Source organism: Cajanus cajan, chromosome 1 (genome assembly GCF_000230855.2).
Source record: "Cajanus cajan strain Asha chromosome 1, NIPB_CcT2T_4, whole genome shotgun sequence".
Lineage (NCBI taxonomy): Eukaryota > Viridiplantae > Streptophyta > Magnoliopsida > Fabales > Fabaceae > Cajanus > Cajanus cajan.
Window position 1 is genome coordinate 3,855,530 of NC_138517.1, and position 23,379 is coordinate 3,878,908.

At 32.4% G+C, this 23,379-nt stretch overlaps 2 protein-coding genes across 5 annotated transcripts; both read left to right on the plus strand.

Annotated features, from left to right (window-relative positions):
• The first annotated feature begins 1,599 nt into the window (after positions 1-1,599).
• Positions 1,600-5,796, plus strand: LOC109788899 (LEAF RUST 10 DISEASE-RESISTANCE LOCUS RECEPTOR-LIKE PROTEIN KINASE-like 1.4). 4 transcript variants are annotated; one of them, XM_083073095.1, is made up of 6 exons: positions 1,601-1,927; positions 2,953-3,244; positions 3,475-4,293; positions 4,411-4,503; positions 4,599-4,904; positions 5,031-5,796. In XM_083073095.1, exons 2-6 carry the CDS (start codon positions 3,067-3,069, stop codon positions 5,405-5,407), a joined length of 1,773 nt encoding a protein of 590 aa, XP_082929221.1. In that variant the 5' UTR covers positions 1,601-1,927; positions 2,953-3,066; the 3' UTR covers positions 5,408-5,796. The 4 variants fall into 4 exon arrangements, with proteins under 4 accessions (XP_082929217.1, XP_082929219.1, XP_082929221.1 ...); XM_083073091.1 differs by having other exon boundaries at positions 1,600-1,927; positions 4,611-5,796; XM_083073088.1 differs by having other exon boundaries at positions 4,599-5,796.
• A 5,146-nt stretch (positions 5,797-10,942) lies between these two features.
• On the plus strand, positions 10,943-11,940 carry LOC145955465 (uncharacterized). The gene is made up of 2 exons (XM_083070256.1): positions 10,943-11,377; positions 11,518-11,940. The coding sequence occupies exons 1-2, from the start codon at positions 10,943-10,945 to the stop codon at positions 11,938-11,940; spliced, it is 858 nt and encodes a 285-aa protein (XP_082926382.1).
• The last annotated feature ends 11,439 nt before the right edge of the window (positions 11,941-23,379 follow it).

Genomic DNA, 23,379 nt, shown 5'->3' on the forward strand with positions numbered 1-23,379 from the left:
TTTTAAAACTTTAAGAAAAAAATTCATTTTATACTTTAAAGTCTTAAATTTAATATGAAAAATTAAAAACAAATTATTGATTGTCGAAAGAGTTACAATGGAAAAAAAATATTACTAAAAGACTTGTCTATAATAAAATAAACTAACACATAAAATGTATTCACATTTTAATAGGGGAGAATGCACAAAAAAAAATGGTGCATAAAAAGGGGAAAGTATAATGTTTTAATAATTACAAAAATATATTTTTCGTCCTTTATATTATTTATTAGTATCAATTTAGTCTCACTTTAATTAATTGAATTAATTTAGTCTAACATCTTTAAAATATATCTCAATGTTTGATTTTTCGTTTCTTCCATTTAAATACTTAACAAATTTGACACGTGTCATGTTGTCATGACATGTAGCATGACAGCATGACACGTGTCATATTCGTTAAGTATTTAAACAAAAGAGACGAAAAATCAAACATTGATATACATTTTAAAGATGTGAGACTAAATTGATTCAATTAATTAAAATAAGACTAAGTTGAATCTAATAAATAATATAAGGGACGAAAAGTATATTTTTACTTTTAATAATTTAACAGGCATATATAGACAATATAAATAAATATATTATCAACTAATAAAGACTCGTCCTTGTTATAACTTTCAAAATCATTATTATAGAGATTATTTTATTGAAGTGGGATTTTTTCCAGTGTATATATTATTTAATACTTATTCATATTTTAAAAAATCATCAATTTCATATTACTCTCTTTCTTAAATGTTTATTTAAAGTGAGAGAATTATATAAATAACTTATCAAACATTAAAAACTATAGTAAAAAATTTTATAAATATTGAAAAATTATTAAATTGATCCTTATTATATTTTTTTATAATTATATTCATCTACTTGTTGATAAATTATTTATGTTCTATAAATATTTATAAAATGTATAAATTTAATAAATAAATTCATATTATTTAATTCTTAAAAATTACACATATAATTTTATTATTTTAAACATAATATAAAAGTGAGGATATAAGTTAAGGACTAAGATTAAATTGATGATTTGTGGACATATCTAACTCAATGAAATTTTTTGACATTAGTGATGCTCTCGCTCATAGATTTCTCATAATCTTTGTCATTAAATAAAATTTTCAATCAAACTAAATATTATTATATTTTCATTAATTATTAAGTAAATAATAATGTTTAGTTTGAGACATATGTCATTAATTTTTAATTTAATAGTCATGAAAGTATTATATTCTTTTTTGTCATTTTATATATTAAAAAGACTATAAATAGATGATTTGTTAAAAAAAATTATAATTTTATAAAATGTAATACATTCGAAAGAGTTAATCACCTATACACTGCTAGTATAAAGTTTTTTTTATACTGATAACTAATTATATCTCTTAATTGTGTTATGTTACTGTAAATATATTTACTTTTACTAGTGACATGGTATAATTAAGATATATAATTAATTGTCAATGTAAAAAAATTTTACTGGTACAGGTGATTAACACTGTTAAAAATATATCGTTCATAAAAAACAATAAAAAGTTGACATTTAGATTTACACTTGCCAGACTTTCCCATGTTTTCGAATTTCTCCAGAGCCGTGTTTTTGTGCTTCTTCCATTTTCCTTCCTTTCTTTTTCTCACTTCTCTCACTGCTCCTTCTTCATTCTTTCCTTTTCAGTGCCACCCTTTTGTTCTCAATTAAAATTCATTCATCTTAATTCTTCTTCATCTTCAATTAACTTCATACAACAACCAACACTCATTCAACAACGATCTTACCTCTGTCAATGTTCCACAATATCTGAGAGCATTGTTTGAAACGGCTAATTCATCGTCCAAAAAGTGCTGGGGTACCCTCTCTTTCATGGGATTCTTTGTTCTACACTAGGTAAGAACTAAGCAACCTCGTCTTAATTTGTGCTATATACTTAATAATTCTGACCAATTCTTTTGTATAACTCACATTCTTCATCTAATTCTTTTTGTAACTTACTCCATTCAAGTTAACTTTCCTTATTTGGTAACCTAATCTTATTTTTGTTTCAAACATTTTTTTTTAATTAGAAGAAAAATAACCATTTAAAGACAGGCATTGTTGTTAATTACCTAACGCATCAATAAGCTGATTTCAGGATATTTCAACTTAATAAGTGGTCTCAAATTTGAGCTATGAGTATGCAACTGCTTTACATACTTTACCACTCAAAAAGGAAACTTGCTCGCTTAAAGCCTGTTTGATAAAAGCTTAGAAAAGCTTTTAACAACTTCTGTACTATAAAGAGTTTTTTCAGTAAAGAAACTTTTGCATTCAAATAAACTCGTATCTAACTTGATTGCCTCAACTGAAGAATACTTCCTCATGGTTTCTACTTAAAAAACAGGAATAACCATTTAAAGACAGGTATTGTTATTTACCAATCACATGAATATGCTGGTTTGCGAGTATTTCAACTGAATTACTGGTGTCCGGTTTGAGTTATAAGTATGCAACTGTTTTAAAACATTAGCAATTAGTCCCATCTGACTTGATTGCCTCCTCCTAAGAATACTTATGGTTTCAACTGAAAAACAGGTATTTTTATTTTAAAGGAAGGAATATATACTCGAGTAGTACTAAAAAAGTTTCCTTTACGGGGTGTAATTTTTTGGTAATCCTACCTATTCTCTTGTAGTTAATTTTACTTGTTTGGTAACTTCTACCCCTTGTTCCACCTGATTTACATATCATTCATGGATCAGCTGACATGGGATTGATTAACTAGTAAACTTTCATTTATCCATGTACAATAGTTGTCATATACCCAGTCGTATCATAGGGTTACCGTCTGGAAAACCCCCATTTTATGTTAGTTGGTCCACGCACTTTTCATCTTATTCTACCTAAATTTTAATTCTTTGATCTTATTTGAACAGGAATTAGACGCTATAGAATTTAATATGCAGAGAAATTTGCAATTCTGATCAGCCACATTTTACCTCACTTACACTCAGCATCACAACGACCCTGCAACGTTAGGTAATTACCTCATGAGATTGAGGTGTGCTCTCTTTGAGTGCTGCTTCACTAGTCCATCTTCTGACACAATTCCAAAGTGCAGTAAGTTGAAGTGGCGAATCTTCCCCTACAAGGAACTTGCAAAAGCCACAAATAATTTTGATCAATTGCATTGCCTTGGAAAGAGAGGCTCAGCCATTGAATATCACGGTAAGAGACTAGGCTGCAGCCTTTTATATGTGTTTTGAGCACTGTTCTTTAATTAAAATTAGAATTTTACCGTAGTAATTCACGCAATAAAGACTAAGATTTCAATTTGCATTAAATACCTGAGTAAAACTATAATTTTGATTAGCATGAAAAACAATTATAGGAGTAAAAGGTCTATACCTCATGCTTTTGCATAGAATATTTTCTTCTGATTGTTTACCTTGTTTTAGGAAAACTTGATGATGGACGTGAGATTATAGTCCAACGCTTCAAAGAAGACAAGCGCTACACATTACAACAGTTTGTCAATGAAACTGTTATCCTAAATTACTTGCCTCACAAAAATATTGTGTCAATTTATGGGTGTACTTCTCATCACGAGGAATCTCTGCTGGTGCATGAATACCTAGTCAATGGCAACCTTGCTGCTCATCTACAAAGTGAAAGGGCTGTAAACAATACACTAACTTGGCTTACACGATTGGATATAGCCATTGATATTGCAAATGCATTGGACTATCTTCACTATTATGGCATCATCCATCGTAATGTGAAGTCCAGAAATATTCTCCTAGATGTTAACTTTTGTGCTAAAGTTGCTAACCTTCATTTATCACGGAAACTTCCAGATGGAGTTCCTGTCAATGGCACCCATGTTACTAGTGATAGAGTAGGGTCATGTGGTTATATAGACCCAGAGTATTTGACAAAAGGCCAACTTAGTGTAAAAAATGATGTTTATAGCTTTGGGGTGGTGTTGTGTGAGCTTCTATCATCGAATCTGGCAAAATATTGGGTTTTGAATGAAGAGGATAATATTGCTTCCCTTTTACACAGAAAAATTGAAAACCAAGCTTTGCTGGAGCTGTTCGATCCAAGTCTTGGATTCCAATCAAACCTTCAGATCAAGCGAATGATGACTGCCACAGCCAAGCTTGCACTTTTTTGCATGCAATGTCCACAACAATCAAGGCCAGACATGGAGCAGGTGGTAGAGATTCTCAATGGAATAAAGCAAGGGAGATATGAAACAAACTCAAAAACAAAAGGTATAACAAAACCATCTTTTATCCCTTTCCTCTCTCATGGTTTCTAGCTTTTATGCATTTTTGGTGTCAAAAGACTGGATATATAAAAAAGGTTATATTCATGTCTAATAATCTCAGCTTTGAAAATCTTCCACCATGCTGAACTTCAAGAAGCTACTGACAATTTTAACACTTGCCTTGGAAAGGGAGGGTATGGCAGCGTGTACTATGGTAAGAGGGTAATTAGTAAACATATTTTCAATTAATGTTTCCTGTAAGAAATATGCATGTGTCTATGTTTGTTTGATGCCATGCTATTGTATTAGGAAAACTACAAGATGGGCGAGAGGTTGCAATAAAATGTTTCCATGATGAGAACGACACAGAAGAGACCATTAAGCAATTCTTGAAAGAAACTGAAATCTTAAGTCTCCTGCACCATCAAAATCTAGTTTCACTTTATGGCCGCACTTCTCACCATAGCAACAAACTCATGCTAGTGTACGAGTACATCTCCAATGGCACTCTTTCCAAACATCTTCACGAATCTTCCAGTGGTAAACTACCATGGCAGGCTAGATTGAATATTGCCATTGAAACTGCAACTGCTTTGGTATATCTTCATGACTCAGGTATCATCCACCGTGATGTAAAAGGAAGTAATATTCTGTTGGATGAAAATTTTACTGTTAAAGTTGCAGATTTTGGACTATCACGGTCTCTGCCAGATCATGTTACTCATGTTTCAACTATTCCAGTAGGAACTCGAGCTTACATGGATCCTGACTATTATGAATCTGGAAGGGTCAGTGACAAAAGTGATGTCTTTAGCTTTGGGGTGGTCTTGTTTGAACTCATATCATCCAATCCTCCAGGTTCAATGGTAGGCACCGATTATGTTACTCTTGCACAGTTTGCAAAGAGAAAAATCTTAAACCAGGAATTAAATGCGGTAGTGGATCCAAGCTTTTGGCTTGCTTCTGACAAAAACATGATGGAAATGGTAACAGCTGTGGCAGAGTTAGCATTTCAGTGTGTGCAGTGTCCCAAGGAGTTCAGACCATCAATGAAACAGGTGCTAGAGACACTAGAGGGCATAAGTAAAGGAACATGGGGATTCAGCCAGATAACATAGTCTTTATTCAGGCTACCAACATGCCCAATTCTGCCAAAATATTCTTTTGGTTTGTGGACTAGTAATTGGATTTTGGTTGAACTGAGATGGTATTTTGCTGCAGTATAGTAATTTCAGGTTGACCCTGCATCATTGTTAAAATGGTGTGAAGGTGGAGTAGGTTTGGAAGGAGGTTCTGATCTAGCCACGAGACTACTTGCTGTATCTTACCTGACGATTTAGGTTGTATTTTACTAGATCGTTCAACGTGGTTTAATAGCATTATAAACCTGATATTGCATGTTAAGTGTAAATGCATTGAATATGTTCTAAATGTAGAAGAAAAGACCAAATATTGGTAACCATCTCTGAATTTCATTACATTAATTGAAACATTATTCTTCTCTTCCTCCTCTTTATTAGTAAAATCGTGTCTTATAGCAATAATAAGGGAAGTTAACAATATAGATAAAATAAAAGGAGTAACCAGTTGACAGCTTTTATACATGTTTTCTTTTTAATCAAATTTTCTTATCCACCTCTTTCTTTGTGTTGTGTCATAGTGATTATCTATTAAATTGTAACTTAACAAACTTGCTTCTGGACTTCGCTTTATATGATTGTTTCACCATTGATCATATATGTCAGACAATAGGCATCATATTGTTTTCTTCTAACCGTTTTCTCTTTTTTTTTTTTTTCTTTTTATGTTTAGTTCATAAATCTTTATCTAACTGCAGTTACACCATTTATATATTCCCATATAAATTGCACTTCAAATAATTTTTATCTCATTTAGTAACCATACTAGGATGGTTTACCAAAATTATCCACCGTGAAGTCAAAACCAACAGCGTTGTACTTTACAAAAATCCTGAGTATTATTGCCATCTCTTTGACATCACTGATATGTATATAGCATAGGAGTAATGATTGAACTGGTATCTTTTTTGCCTGCAATTAGTGAAGATGGTGAACAGCCCTATGTTTCAGACTTTGCCATGGATGAAATCCTTTGTGAACAACTCCAAACATGCTCTTATCTGAGGTCCATATACTTGTTACAATGCTATCAAAGTTCACATTTTGCCATGACTTTTTTCTTTAAAGAAATAGCATCACATTGAAATACTCTTTGCTCATATCTATCTGATAACATGGATATACTATAAAGAGAAATGTTAGTATTCTTTATTATTGACTTAAATTCCATTAGTAATTACAATTTTTTGTGATTCTCATTTCTTATTTAGTAACTTCAGACATGATTTTATAGTTTTTAATAAATTTTAAATTGTTAACATATTATATAGTGTTAGAGACAGTTGTCAGCACTCAACTACAAAATACGAACTATTATATTTGCTTTCAAGTCCCGAGTGTTTCTATAAAATTTAAAATAGCCAAAAAAGTTTTGGTGATACTAGAATTTTGCTTTCACCTGTAAAATGGGTTTGCCATTTGTAGATCAATTAACGTTAGGTTGATCAGCACCATGATATTGCCAGTCTTTGGACGTTGATTTGCCTAAAAAGCAAGGGTTTCAGTAAATCTGCTTCTACATGTTTAACAAGCAACTATTCTGTTCCACGAAATTAATTTCTGACTTAGTAAGTTGGGAGATACCTGTGGAAGGATTAAAAAAAAATTAAAAAAATCAACTATTCTTTCACACAAAGATGTTGAATTAAACGCGCACTAAAATTAAGAGAAAACATTTATGGCAGATGATAAACACACATCCACTCTTGTATAAACACACCCCTTTTTTTAAAAAATATGTAAAAAATATCTAAATTACCCTTAAAAAAAATAAAATTCCTAAATTTACATCTTCTTCCCCGCATCCCCCTTCCCCTCACCCCACACCCCCCCTTCCCCTTCCCCCTTCCCCGCAATATATAATAAATAATAGCTTCTCTCTCGCCTTCACCACTGTCCAACCTGGTTGTTAAAGGTGAGGTTCAATTCGCTGAAAAGTTGCTCAAGCAATCAATTCTATATTAAAAGAAAAACTTGGCATAACATATTGCTTGCGTGATCAAGATAGTGCTTATTTTCTAACTTCTAAATAAAGGATTGATGGGGAAGTCCTTCTAGTGCTAAGTTTAAGCTAGGTTTAGATTTCAATACATTAAACGAAAGTATTGGGGAAAAAATTAAATTGAATAATATACGATTTAAATAATGAGTTTTGATGTAATTTGTTCGAAACACAAGACTTGATCAATTAAATTATTTAAATCGGTAACAAAGATGAGTATAAACGAGAATTTGACAATTAATTTGTTGAAAGGGGGAAGCCAATTCCATGTCTCTAGGTAGGAAATGTAACAAAGAACATGCCGCCGAAAACGCCAATACCCACTGGTAATGTTGTTAGGATTTCCTGTGTCTCATTTGACGGTGCTGGAAAGAAGCAGTTCATGGCTTCTCTCTCGTCCTCACCACTGTCCAACCTGGAACTCATTGGAGCGGTGGCGCCGAGGTTGAGATACACCAACCTTGAATCCAAGTTGAGGTTACCAATGTTGTTGTTGTTGTTGCCGCTGCTGCTACTGCTGTTGTGGTCCTCGTTCATAGGTGAAGGGTAGATGGGTGCCACGGAAGAAGGAGCATTGTTGTTGTTGTTGGCATTGCCTTCTTCTCGCGACATCACAAGAGCCGCGGATTGAACAAGCTCCAAGCACAGCCTCAGCTTGTTGGGCTTGATGTGGGACAAACCCGGGACAGTCCCCTTGAAGAGGAAATCCGAGGTTAGGGTTCTGAGGATGTCCAAAGGTGTGACCCCATCCACGGTTCTCACATTAGGGTCCGCGTGGTGGTCCAGCAGCACGGCCACCATGTCCGGCGACACCATCTCCGCCGCAATGTGGAGCGGCGTCTTCCCGGCGGGGCCCGGAGGGGTGCGGGGAAGGGGAAAGGGGGTGCGGGTACGGTGAAGGGGTGTAAATTTAAGAATTTCATTTTTTTTAAGGGTAATTTAGATATTTTATATTTTTTTTTTTTAAAAGGAGGTGTATTTATACGAGAGTAGAGGTGTGTTTATCATCTGCTAACATTTATTTTTAATCATCATGGGAACGTGACTACGTGAGGAACTTTCAGCTTGTTTGTTGTTTTGGGCCTAGAGGATGGGCTGTAACTACGACTAGTCTGTAACAAAAAACTGTTGGGCCTGGTTGGCATTTGATATACACAACTTAAAATTAAAGAAAACAGCTACGTAAAACTATTTTATATTGCAAGTGTGTTAGTCTTTTTTTTTTTTTTCTCTAAAACTATTGGATGTCTATATAGATAATACGGGGGCATAGATATAATATAATTGATATAAACTAATACTTTAAATAGTTAAAAAATTGATTATTATATACTACTCTTATATGATTCCTAAATATATATAATATATTTCTAACAAAAACCTCATTCTTAAAGATATAAGAGACATCACATGTAATACTATTTTGGGTTTATTCTTTTATATACATTTTAAAAGTGATATTATATATTAGGATCGGTCTAAAGAAGGATTTGAAAAATTGCACACGAGATCTTAAATTTTATTTACGTTGTCGTGATTGTAAAAAAAAATCAAAATTAATGATACTATTTGAAAATCAAGTTATGTTGTTTGAACTAAAAGGCCGAAGCTAATGATTATCAACTTTTTTTCTAGACTCACTTACTGCTTTATCCAAGCTTCTTGATATCTATAGTATGTTTTGAGTTATGTAATTTTTTTTTTATCTTAATTGAATTTTTGGTCATCAAGTATAGTTGTGCATTTTGGTGTTAAAGCAATTTAATTTTTAAGTATAATAATTATATGATTTTGGTTTTCTAAATTTTAATTGATTAATTTTAATTTTTCAAATATCATAATATACAATTTTTTAACTATTTAAATTATGTATATTATAATTTTTATTCATATACTAGATGATATATATATATATATATATATATATATTATATTAAAATTAGTAAGAATATAACTTAAATAGGTAAATAAAATATATAATTATGATATTTGAATAACTAAAATACACAATTCTAATACCAAAAGACTAAAATTACTTAATTAAAAATTAAAATTGTATCAATATAATACTTGAGAAACTAAAATTTGAAAGACTAAAATCGTTCCACGATTTGATAAATCTGTCGAAATATTATATATTAATTAATATATTATTAATCCTTATCTTGCACTTCATGTTATATACTATGTTATGCACTAAATCAAATAAATATTAAATATTGGATTGGATACTCTATATTTTTTCTGTGTTCGTATTAATTTGAATTATCTTATAAATAACTAACAATTAATAACTAAGATCCCAGCGGTTTATGAAATTCCGATGCATACGTAATTTTGGATGATGCTTAAGGAGAAAAAAAATATTTAAACAATTATTTTTTATTGTGTTATATTTTTTACACCATTTTATAGTGCTATTTAATACAAAGTGGTGAAAAAAACACTGCGAAACCCATGACCAATCAAGGTGGGTACAAGAAGTTGAACATAGTAGGATTAAATAAAAGTCGTGGTAAACATTGACCAATTAGGTTGATTCGTGTGAAATCCATCCTACCATTTTCCTATTTGGCATTTACTTTTCAAAGTTTACCCAAATTTAGTCTAAATAAATTTAGTTTTAGTTTTCATTATTTAAGTTTATTATACGTTTTATATTTATTAATTAAGAGTGAGAAAGTAAATTTATTAAAAAATATTCATTTTCAAGATATTTGAAAAATTATCTTTCACGATGAAATTCCCGTAAACATTTTATGAATTTATATCAATAGCATAGATAAAAATAATAATAATCAACACTTAATTCAGCTTAAAGTTCCTATTATCACTTCTCAATTTGTAGGGGTTAAATTTTGGTTTTTTCTCAAAGAACACACCATGAGGCTAGCTATTGTTACACTCAATTTTTTTTTTAATTCTAGAAAAAAAAAATCAACACTTATTTTAACAATGAATTTCAAACATTAAATCAATTTCAAATGATTATTAAAAGGGATGACAGAAAATAACATTATAATATCTATTTTGATATTTGCATTTAAGGGGGAGCAATATTCATCCCCAACTCCCCATTATCACTATTTGGGTATGTTAATAAAAAGCTTAAACTAGCTTTGGCATATACTGTCTTCTTGTTCTTTCACTAAGTTGCACATCTGTTGAATTATCCTAAGCATACTATTGTCTTGTTTTTAGGGGGAGAGAGAGAAAAAAGATTGTGATTGTACACTGTTTACGCTTACGTAAGCCATCAAGTATTAAATGCAATACCTATCCATTTTTTGTCATATTTTAAAGTACTGAACTCGGTGATTAAGGAAATTGTAGCCATCCAACGTAATTTCTTATGGAGAGGTGTCAAGGATGGCTCAAAGATTTCTTGGGTAAAATGGGAAACGGTGTGTAAGTCAAAGGATGAGGGTGGACTAGGAATCAAGGATGTCAGATTGTTCAATTGGGCACTACTGGGGAAATGGGTGTGGAGGTGTATGCTTTCTCCAGGTATGATGTGGGCTAAGGTTCTTCATGGTAGGTATGGGTGCATTGAGTCCTTTTCTAAGTGCTCAAATGTGGATAGGAGGGCTTCTTGGTGGTGGAAGGATATAGTGTGGGTGCTACAACAAGGAAATTTTTGGTTGGATGAAAAGATTGAACGTTGTATTGGTGATGGCACTACGAGCCAATTTTGGGAGGATAAGTGGATAGGTGATTTGCGCTTGTTGGATGTCTTTCCTCGTTTGTACTCCTTTGCCTTTGATCCGTTGTCAATGGTTGGGCATAATGGAACTTGGGAGGGATCTAGGTGGGTGTGGCAGGTTAATTGGAGAAGAGAACCTTTTGTCCATGAAGTAAGGAGTGTGAATACCTTGTTGGAAATGCTTCAAGGTCTGCAAATTTTCTCTTCTAAGCAAGATCTTGGAGATGCATTTGTGATAAGGATGGTGTATTCTCAGTGAAAAGTGAGTACCTTTGGTTGTGGCGCTCGCTGGGTGGAGAACTTAGATATTCCTCAGATTTTCTAGTCATAAAAAGTCTTTGAAAATGCAAGGCTCCAATCAAGTGCTTGGTGTTCTGTTGGCAGGTGTTCATGAATGCATTCTCGTGCAAATCATTGTTACAAATACGTGGTGTGGAGTTGGATAACAATTTATGTTCTCTTTGCTCTCTGTTTGTCGAAGACCCTTTTCATCTCTTTCTAATGTGTCTAATGGCTTTTAATACTTGGTTAGCTGTTGCTAATTGGTTGGAGGTTACGGTGGTCCTTCCAAATTCTTTAATTTCTCTCTATCTATATTGGACGAATCTTGGTATATATAAAAAACGCTCTCAGTGTTTTCAAGTGGTTTGGGTTTCTGTAATCTGGTCACTATGGCTTCATCGGAATGTTATTATCTTTCAGCAAGGTGTTATGGATTGCAAGGAAGTGTTGGACAGCATTAAACTGCGTTCATGGAAGTGGATCACTAGTTCTGTCCCCGATTGTTCTTTTAGTTATATTAGTTAGTATTATAACCTGAGTTTGTGTATCTCATAATTTTTGTTTTGGTTTTGAACTCTATTGTAACGGGTTGAAGTATCCCTTGTACTCCCAATTATTTAAATCTTGTTTGCTTATAAAAAAAAAACTGTTTACGCAATCATTGGAGATAAACCTTGAACCATACATGTTTGAATAATAATGCTTCTTTTACGAAAATCTCAGCATCCTACAGAAGGAAACCACAGAGATAAGGAAGAGTTGTGCAACAATAATAAAGAGTGCTAGGGAGTAGGAATACACTCTAAACAACGCTATCAAGGATTTATCTCACTTGATTAAATGTTGTGTTGATTATACTCTTTTGTTACATTCTTTTCTATCAATTAAAATTATTAAAATTTATAAAATCAAGAGATAATATTGTATAAGATATAAGGTACGAAAAATTTTGTAATTTTTAATTAATAAAATAAAATATTTTTAAAAATATATATTAAAAAATATCTCCTTAACATTTTTTTAATAATAAGGTGTGATATAATTAGCAAATAACTTTGTCTCTTAATAATTTAGTCAGTAATTCAAATTTTATCTATGTTAGTAGAAGATTACTCGTTTGATAATCATGATTTTTGACAAAAATTAGTCATCCTTATTAACAACAATAAATACCTCATACTTTTACTATGTTTAGTCAAAGAAAAAGAAATTGTCAGAAAATATCAATTTCTTAAATAAATTTAGTATCTTGAGAGATTAATCTTTAATTTTAAATCAGAGTATACTTGGTTTTTTAGAAGAAAAAAAAACATTTCTCTAATACTAATAATAATAATAAACTTTTTGTATTGATATATATATATTCTTAATATGCTTTGAGAATATGCTATGTGGAAGCATGGAGGGCCCATGAAGTGAGGATGGTCACATGTCCAATCCTATCCCTTTATGCATATAATTGATTGTCCTTTCTTCAGTTTTTGTGACAAACCTACGTCGATGCAACCCTTGGGGTTGGGGCCACCATTCAATTTCTCCACCACACATTATTATTTTTCCATTCAGACATATATATGCCTTACAACAGCCAAATTATGCTCTCTATTCACACATTAACACGGGAACAACTACTTTATGCAATTTATAATGCAATCTAATTTCAGAATAAAATATTATTTTAATGATCATCTGAAAATATCCAATATATCATACTTAATGTTAGTTAAATAAATTTAAGTATTGATTAAAATAATTAAGAATTTAAATTTTTTGATTGATTAAATTAATAGCTAATTAAAGAGGGTAAATAATTAATTTGATATAAAATCTCATAAAAAATGTGATACAAAATGAGAAAGATACATAACTACATATATTTAAGAATAAAAGTTTAAACCGTAGAGATTGGTGATCGAAATTTAAAGCTTAGGAACAAATATTTATTAGAAACGTTTTTTTATATGTTATGTCCATTAATTAGAAAAGTATAAATATATTTAATTAAAGACACAATAATATCTACGCAAAGTGTTTAACTAGAAGCAAAGGTCAATTTAGCTTAAATTGAATATTATTAAGTATTGATTAATTACTAAGTGAATATTAATATTTAATTTGAAGATTCTAATGTGTTATTCATTAAAAAAAAAATAATGGGTCTCTCTTGTGAAATTAAATTGAGAGATTAGTATTATATAAATCAAGGATACATGCTTAATAAGATATTTTAGCCATGTATTTTAATTCTTTGTAATAGTTTCTTTTCTTTTAAAAGTTATAAAAATTTGCATAAAAAAATTTAAAGATCATAATTAAAACTTAAATAAAATCTACATAAAAAAAGTTTGAAGATTATAAAATTAAAATTGAAATATTCTTCACAATTATACTAATAACAATAAGTAAATTTAAAAACTGGATTTTAAATGTTTAATCATATAAGTTTAAAGTTTAAACAATAATTGTTAAAATAAAATATTATGATTACACATAAACCAAAATAAAAGATAATAAAGTACAATATTTAATTATTATAAGTCCAAATAAAATTAAATTTATATAAGTTCAAATAAAATTGAATTCATACATGTCTAAATAAATTAAATATTAGCGGGTACACGTATTAGCGAGTATTGATACTATGATATTTGTACCTTTCCTATTAACATATGAGTATAAAAAAATATTTGTACCTATTATTCTCATGTACTTGTTTACAATATTCATTTTCTACCCATTGCGGATTTTATCCATAGATACTCGTGGGTACAAATGTTTTTGACATCCAAAGAATGGTCCTAACTTTGTAAGATAATCTACACAATGGTTTCCCTCACATAGGGAGTGCAACAATTCCAATTTCCAATCTTCTTTAAGATAACCTTTAATGTCTTCCACAATTGTAGCATACCTATGACAAGCATTGATATCATGTGTGCTCAAATGCACAACATGCAAAGAGTCAGAAACACAAATTAATTACATCAGTAAAATTCAATTCTCATGCCAAATGTAGACCTCAACGAGTAACTTCTAATTATGCTTTGAGAATATTCGCAACACCAATATCACCATAGAACCCATTAATTCAACTGCCATTTGAGTCCTTCAACAAACCCAATGTCGTGCGGGTGTAGCATTTGAAGTGAGATATTTTGTCGAGGTGTTGCTAGTGAGAATTATCTGTATAAGATTCTTAGTCTTCTTCTTCTCTTCTTGTAGACTCTTTGGTGCATTAAGCTTAGGTGTTGGTGGTTGGTGATTTCTTCCAACATTAGAGCTTAGGAGAGTCGAGCTTGGAGTTACTTCTTCTTCCCTCTCCCTCTTTTCTTCATTTAGGTGGTTGAAATTCTAAGGTAAGGGAAGCTAGGATGAATGATTGGCTGATTGGGTGGGTTGCATGTGAGTAAGATTCTAAATTATTGCATGAATTGGATAATTTTTGGATTTGGAAGATTGTGTTGGTGGGGGTTTTGGTGAAGGTTGAGAAAGTGATGCCTAATTGATGATTTTGATTTCCTTTGGAGTTGCATGTGTTATTTCTTAGTGAATTTTGAGTTATAAGATGTGTATGCATGTGATGGTTGTAATTCATGTGTTGGGTTTTCTATATTTAAGGTGGATTGAAGTGATTTTTGAAGTTTGGATTCACGAATTTCTGATGTCATGTTGAGCGCACCTTGATGGTGTTGAACATAGTTTCAACTAAAGGCCTTTGTCTCAATCATGTCGAGCATAGATCAATGGCATCAGGCATAAGGAAAGAGACTCGTCTCGAGGTGGGATGACATCAAACGTAGTTTGAATGTCATTGAGGGTGAGAATATGGGAAAGTCTTTGACTTTGTGACACCAGGTGTCGTTGAGGTGATGTCGAGCATAAATTAGGTAGAGACTCTCTACCTGATAAATGGTCGGGCATAGATTTTGCCACGCCAAGCGTGAGGTCTGTTAAGTCTCAATTTTACCTCTTTTTGGATGAGACTTATTGAACGAATTCCACTCATCTTCTGAACCATTGCAATATAATTATTCTCTTTTTGGTTCTTTTTGTGTGCAGATATAATTAACCCAAATTTAGCTAACAATACCTTAATACACCTCATTTTTTGTGCAGGTATTTAGCTAGGGACTTGAGGATTGAAGATCCATAGGATTGGAAACTAAAGGAGCTAAGGAGCAGAGAAGAGGTTATGCGCCGGGCGCAAGGTGATCCGCGCCGGGCGAGCAAAACAGAGCATCTCACCTCTGGAAGCTACTGCACCGGGCGCAATATGAATTGCGTCGGGCGTGTCCTGAAGACAGAGGGCAATTGGAAGGCCATGCACCGGGCGCGAAGACTTATGCGTCGGGCGCATGAACCCTAATTTGTCTCCCCAAGCTCGTATTTGAAGGCATTTTCGGGGACTTCTCCCCCATTCTCACATTGGGCGCCTCCAGGAGCTGCGGAAGGGATTCCCAGGGCTTGGGATCGTCCGTGTGCAGATCTTTCCTTCGGTTCTTCACTTCCTCTTCCATCTCTATTTTTGTATTTGCCCTCATTGTTGTGAGTGGTTTCACCCATTTTGTGGGGTTAGATGTAACCAACGTACTCTATTGTAATCTTTACGGTTTTAATGATATATATACATGTTGTTTTATTCTTTGTTGTGTTTGTTTCTATTCTTAATGCTTGCTTTGGATTGATCACCCTTTGCATGATTTAAGGTTCCATGGGTATTGGAAAATAACCTTTGAAACTAGTTCTGAAACATATGCCTAGTGGTGATTGTATCTAGGGATAGAGCTTGACCCATTAGTAGTCTTAAACCCTAGCCCGTAATGCGGGTGTAGATATTGGGTACTCAAGGGATTGATATTCAATATCCGCACCTAGGCTCTTTCTCTAAGGGATTAGGTTTGAGTAAACTCTTGGGTTGACTAAGAAATGAATTCAACAAGAGATTAAGGATACATTAGTGTTACGTTTGGTGGAATCTGACCCCCACAACCTCACAATACCACAATACCATTCCTTACCTTTTCCACTCACAAAACAATATTTATTTACAACTTTCATTCCAATAGTCACAACTTTGAATTCACTGCACAAACTATGAAATTGGAATTATTCTTTAGTCACGAATAGTCAATAAATGCTTATATTACCTTCTAATCCCTGTGGATACGATATTTTTACTACTTGAACGGCCGGTATACTTGCCGTGTTTGAGACCGTTGATAAAATTAAACGAATTTACAAATATTAACAAAAGTGTTTCAACGGAAATCTCAACAAGTTTTTGGCGCCGTTGCCGGGGATTAGAATGGCGATTTAGTATTTGTAGCTATTTGTGACTTATTCTTTTGTTTTTATTGTTATTTTTATTTGTGTGCTGGCAATGAATTGTTGAAGCTAACCTGTGCGCTCTAGTCCTCTGTTTTCTCTTGTATGCAAGGTACTGTGAACTAGATTGACCAATTCCTCTGAGCAGTTGCTGAGCAATCCTCAGATTGAGCACAAAGCAAGGAGGAACAAGAGCAACAGGAGGAGAAGGAGAGTAGAGCACTTCAAGTTGGTCACCGTCAGGCTCGGGACAGTAAACAAGCGCTTCCTGGGAGGCAACCCAGAAATCTGAACTGTGTTTTAGATTTGTGTTGCATGTTGTTCTGTGATATATGTGTTGTTTTGTATTATGTGTTGGATTGTGTTATATGTTGTTTTATGTTATATATGTTTTGTGTTATATGTTGTTGTGTTATGTGTTGTTTGTGTTAATTGTTAAGTGTTTGAATCATGTTTGAATGAGTAAATATAGGGTATATTTTGTTTGGAGTGTGAGAGATGAGGTAACTCTGTTTCCGGGTGGTTATAAGGCCTCCTTTCAAAGCAAATTTAGGCAAAACTGACCATATCAGGGTTACACGCCCGGCGCGATTTACCTCGCGCCCAGTGCAAGACTCGAATTATGGTCTCTGGAACCACCACGCCGGGCACAATTGAAATTGCGCTCAGCGCGACATCAGTCACGCCCGGCGCGATATCAGAGTTGAAACCTCTATTATTTTTTTACTGATAACAAGCCCGGCGCGCCTGTGTCGCGCCCGGCGCGCCTGTGTCGCGCCCGGCGCGCACTCTCTTGATACCCCATATTTATCTGTTTTCAATCATGCTTCTTTGTGTTTGTTTGTTGTGTTTAATTTTGGTCTAAGGATGTTCTTCATCTTGGTTATAATTGCATGGTCATCACTGTGTTTAATTGTTATGCTCACCATGTTCTTTCATGATTATACTCTTTCACCACTTCTGGTTACTAGAACTTTCAGGCATATACTGGTTGGCCTGAGGACCAGGCTCCTAAGTTTGGGGGAGTGGAGCTGCTGATGCAGACGAAGCCGATGATGGTGGAGCAGCCCCTGAAGATGATGATGACCAGACCCCATAGATGGAAGCAGATGGAGCCTACCTTAGTTTACCTTTGTCTATTGCAATTTATTTTTCTGTCTTTTATTTTTAGTATTTAACTATTTTTATATATAGTCTTTTTGGTGATTACTTTGTTGGTTCTTTTGTGAATAGTCTGCCTTAGCATGGTTTTTAATCTTGTTGATACTTGTTTTGCTTGTGGTTGATTCTGAATTATAGTTTGCTTGATGTTTATGGTGTGTGTACCTTAGACATTTTCAAGTCACATTAGATCTTTAGTTCATGACTAGTTGCATACGGGTTTCAATGTTGATCATAGAACTGAGCTGAGTTTGATAGTTGTGGATGCATAGCCGGGTGAGGTGTGAGCCTAAATACCTATGAGTGAACTACACTTAGGTTGCATGATAGACTTTGCTTGAGTTTCCCTGGTGGTTTGCTTATGTTGTGCACTTATATGATCAAGGCATTCACATTTCCATATTTTGTTAACCATCTAAGCCAAAAAGCCATATCCACTTTCCACTTGACTCATACCTTCCTAAGCCTAAACACCACACCTTCCACTTGTCCCAAACCATGGAAAATTAACCATAACCTTTGCCTTGGTTAAGAGAGCAAATTGATGACATCAAATAAGTTTGGGGGAGTTGAAGAATGAGGAAATTTGGGAAGAAGAAAGTATGTGGTCAGCCATTCTTAAAAAAAAAAAACAAAAAGCAAAACAAAAACAATAAGGCTAATGGCTTGGACCCGGTAAAGGGCATGTGCCAAAATGTGTAATAGGGTATGGAGAGGGACATCATTGTAAAATCTTATTTGCTCTCTTAAGCTATAGCACCTTCAATCCTTGAAAAACCATAAAACTGCTACTGCTTGACCCAGAATTGCCCTAATAAAGACCTTGTAATAAGTGCCTGCATTTGTTTTACCACTGGTTTCATTTGGAAACGAAGAGCAAAGTTGAATTATGTGGCGTGAGTAGTAGACTAGAGAGAAACACTCACCCTGATACACTAGTGTGCATAGAGAGAAACACTTTCCTAGTGAGGAAGTATACACAGATAGTCATTACTCTTCTCAGCTCTTTGATCTCTTTTGAAACCTTTGTTTGCACCTTGTCATGTTCTATTGCAATAATTGTGACTGGAGATTCATCTTAGGTTCATGCTTGTGAAAAGAAAATACAAGCGAACTAGGATGTAGAATTTGACTCACATGTATTGCTTGTTATCTGCTAGATTAATTACCTTTTGCTTGAGGACAAGCAACGTTCTAAGTTTGGGGGAGTTGTTAAGTCTCAATTTTACCTCTTTTTGGATGAGACTTATTGAACGAATTCCACTCATCCTCTGAACCATTGCAATATAATTGTTCTCTTTTTGGTTCTTTTTGTGTGCAGATATAACTAACCCAAATTTAGCTAACAATACCTTAATGCACCTCATTTTTTGTGCAGGTATTTAGCTAGGGACTTGAGGATTGAAGATCCATAGGATTGGAAACTAAAGGAGCTAAGGAGCAGAGAAGAGGTTATGCGCCGAGTGCAAGGTGATCCGCGTCGGGCGAGCAAAATAGAGCATCTCACCTCTGGAAGCTACTGCGCCGGGCGCAATATGAATTGCGCCGGGCGTGTCCTGAAGACAAAGGGCAATTGGAAGGCCATGCGCCGGGCGCGAAGACTTATGCGTCGGGCGCATGAACCCTAATTTGTCTCCCCAAGCTCGTATTTGAAGGCATTTTTGGGGACTTCTCCCCCATTCTCACATTGGGCGCCTCTAGGAGCTGCGGAAGAGATTCACAGGGCTTGGGATCGTCCGTGTGAGGATCTTTCCTTCGATTCTTCACTTCCTCTTCCATCTCTATTTTTGTATTTGCCCTCATTGTTGTGAGTGGTTTCACCCATTTTGTGGGATTAGATGTAACCAACGTACTCTATTGTAATCTTTACGGTTTTAATGATATATATACATGTTGTTTTATTCTTTGTTGTGTTTGTTTCTATTCTTAATGCTTGCTTTGGATTGATCACTCTTTGCATGATTTAAGGTTCCATGGGTATTGGAAAATAACCTTTGAAACTAGTTCTGAAACATATGCCTAGTGGTGATTGTATCTAGGGATAGAGCTTGACCCATTAGTAGTCTTAAACCCTAGCCCGTAATGCGGGTGTAGATATTGGGTACTCAAGGGATTGATATTCAATATCCGCACCTAAGCTCTTTCTCTAAGGGATTAGGTTTGAGTAAACTCTTGGGTTGACTAAGCAATAAATTCAACAAGAGATTAAGGATACATTAGTGTTACGTTTGGTGGAATCTGACCCCCACAACCTCACAATACCACAATATCATTCCTTACCTTTTCCACTCACAAAACAATATTTATTTACAGCTTTCATTCCAATAGTCACAACTTTGAATTCACTGCACAAACTATGAAATTGGAATTATTCTTTAGTCACGAATAGTCAATAAATGTTTATATTACCTTCTAATCCCTGTGGATACGATATTTTTACTACTTGAACGGCCGGTATACTTGCCGTGTTTGAGACCGTTGATAGAATTAAACGAATTTACAAATATTAACAAAAGTGTTTCAACGGAAATCTCAACAAGGTCCTAAGGGATCTCCACCTTGGTCATGTTGGGTGCGATTTGGATAGCGTCAGACATGAGTGAGGTAGAGAGTTTTTTTGCCTCGATAGCGTTGAGCATAAGGTATGTTGCGTCGAGTGCGAGATGCTTGGATGATTAATGTGATTTTATAACATTGTATGGTTAACGAATAAATGTTTTGAGTTCTATTGCATGTTGTATGATGTATGATGATTGTTCTATGTATGTTGATTGGATATAACATATATAGATGTTTGTAAGGTGTTGGGTGATGTTAATAAATTGTAAACCATGAGGTGTCTTGTTGGATTTACATGTGGTCGTTAGTTGTATATTTGTTATACTTCTATATTTGTTTTATGTTGCTTCCTTTTGAAATCTAGCTCACCCTTACATTCTTGGTGTTTGGATTACAATGATCATGCTTATATGGTGGTTGGATTATGATTATTTATGGTGATTGTTCTATGTAGTTACTTCTATATAGTTTTGTGTAATGTTGCTTGACTAACAACTTTGATTACATTTTAATTGTTTTTTTTATTACTATATATACATATATACTTATTTATTATTTCAGCTATTGATGCAAATTTTTATGTATATATTATTGTTAGTATATCCTAAAACTGCTTGTATAATAACTTTAAGTAATAGTTATTTTGTATAATTACATTATTAATTATCATATAAAAGTAAAATATATTTTTGGTATCTATAGAAAGCTTCAAATTTGATTTTAACTATTAAAAAATTGATCCTATTTTTAAAATTTAAAAATGCACCATTTTTGGATATCAAAAATTTATTTATATAATATTTTATAATAAATAATAATATAAAAAAAATAAATGAAAAATATAATAAATTTTTATAAATTTATTAATATTATATTATTTGTTTAATATAATAAAACATGTTAAATTTTATTAAATTATATATTTATTTTTAGAAAAATTATATAATAATTTATATTTTTAAGTTATTAATTTTTAATAGTATTAAATTTGATTTCTTTAAATAAAATATAAAAAAAATTAATTAAATTTTTTAACAAAATTAATCAATAGAATTTGTAATTACTTTATATCCACGACGTGACTATTAAAAAAATATATAAAGATCCTAAAACTCATAAAATATCATGAACAATCCTAATGAATAGGCGTATCACAAGTGTAAGTAGGAAAGTAGACTTATTATAAGTCATAGGCTCACATCCAAAACTTCGAGAATGTCCATTCAATAAATATCTAATTCTTCAATTTTAATTACACAATTCCCCTTCACCTTATCTTTGAATATAAAAGAGAAAAAAAAAATTAATAATACATATCCTGACTGTACAATTTTTTATACTATTATTTAATTACAAAATATTATATATAATAATTTATCAACTTTCCTAAAATAAATCATACAAAGTATATTTCTTATTAATGAACAAAGTAATATATATATTCTGAAAGTCTAAAAATATATATTTATTAAACTCATAAAAATTTAGATGGAAAAAAACAAGATTGTGCAAATAAATAATGTGTGTTGTAACATGTGGCATTGTCAAGTAATTGGCACGTTTGTTGTAAAAGCACAAGTGAGTGGCAGGCACGCTGCACGTGTCCCACCTACTCCTTCCTCTGCACGTGTCAACTTTTCCTAACCAAACCAACTTCCATTTGGCCCATCCCTTCATTAATTATTATTACAAAATGTCTACATTCTTTTAATATCTCATTAATATCTTTTGAGATATATATATAAAATGTTGAATTTTGAATGTAAACATTATTTTTGGCTAATCAAACAACTTGTTAAGTAGTTGATCTTCTGAATTTATTATCCAACTTTAATGGAATTTAAAATATATATATATTTCAACTGTAATTACAATTTTTTTTTCTATCTACCGTCGCTGATAGGAATGACTAATCTCCTTATTATGTTGGAGGCACCTCAAATAGTGAGATACAACTACAATTACATTAGAGATATGGACATCTTGATTGTGCATTTTCCTCATAATTATGGATTTGATAAAAGCCTAATTAGGCATAAAAATAAAAATAAAATAAAATAAATTGAATGTTATAGATTTGTAGGAAAAAAAAATAACACATTTTACACCCTAAGTTATATGATCTGATCAAGGTATTCTCAAAGATATTTGGAATTAATAGAAATTGAGTTTAATAAAAGAAATCAATTTTCATAAAATAGTGAATCATAATTTAATTTTAATATGAATATTTTTTATATTTAATATTCAATTGTATTTCGGATATAAAAGTTATTTAAATAAGTTACAAATATTTTTAAGAATTTTTTTATTAAAAATAAAAAAATTATTTTTAATAAAGAAAACTCTAATTAATAAAAAAAATGTTATAAAACGTAAGACTTCGATTTCTTTCTTTATTATGAAGTGATCAAAATCTAAATTTTGTTGATCCGTAATTTCTTAAATTTAATTTCGAAACCAATAATTTTTTCTAAAAATGCCATTTATTTATCATTGCACTCATGACTCAACCTTTATGTTTTTATACGATAGTAGCACTACAGATTAAATTTATGACTTTGTATATATACTATTTAAATTCACCAATGCTAATCACGTTAGATCGTTATTCATCGAGTTTGAGAATGTATATTTATTTTTAACATCTATAACTATTACTTGTTTTAAAGACAAGGGCAAACCGTGAGAAACTATTTGGTAGTTTAACTTTTATTTAAATAATAATCAAACTCTCTATATATTATTTTAAACGTTATATTCTAAATATCAATAAATAAGTAATTAATTTGAGTGATACTAAATTTTGTCTCTCTAAATAAAGTTTTAGAGATCAATTTAATTGGTATCTCTTTAAGTAAAATTTCAAAACTTAGTAAAAACAGTTAAATATTTTATATCAATGATTATAAAAAAAAT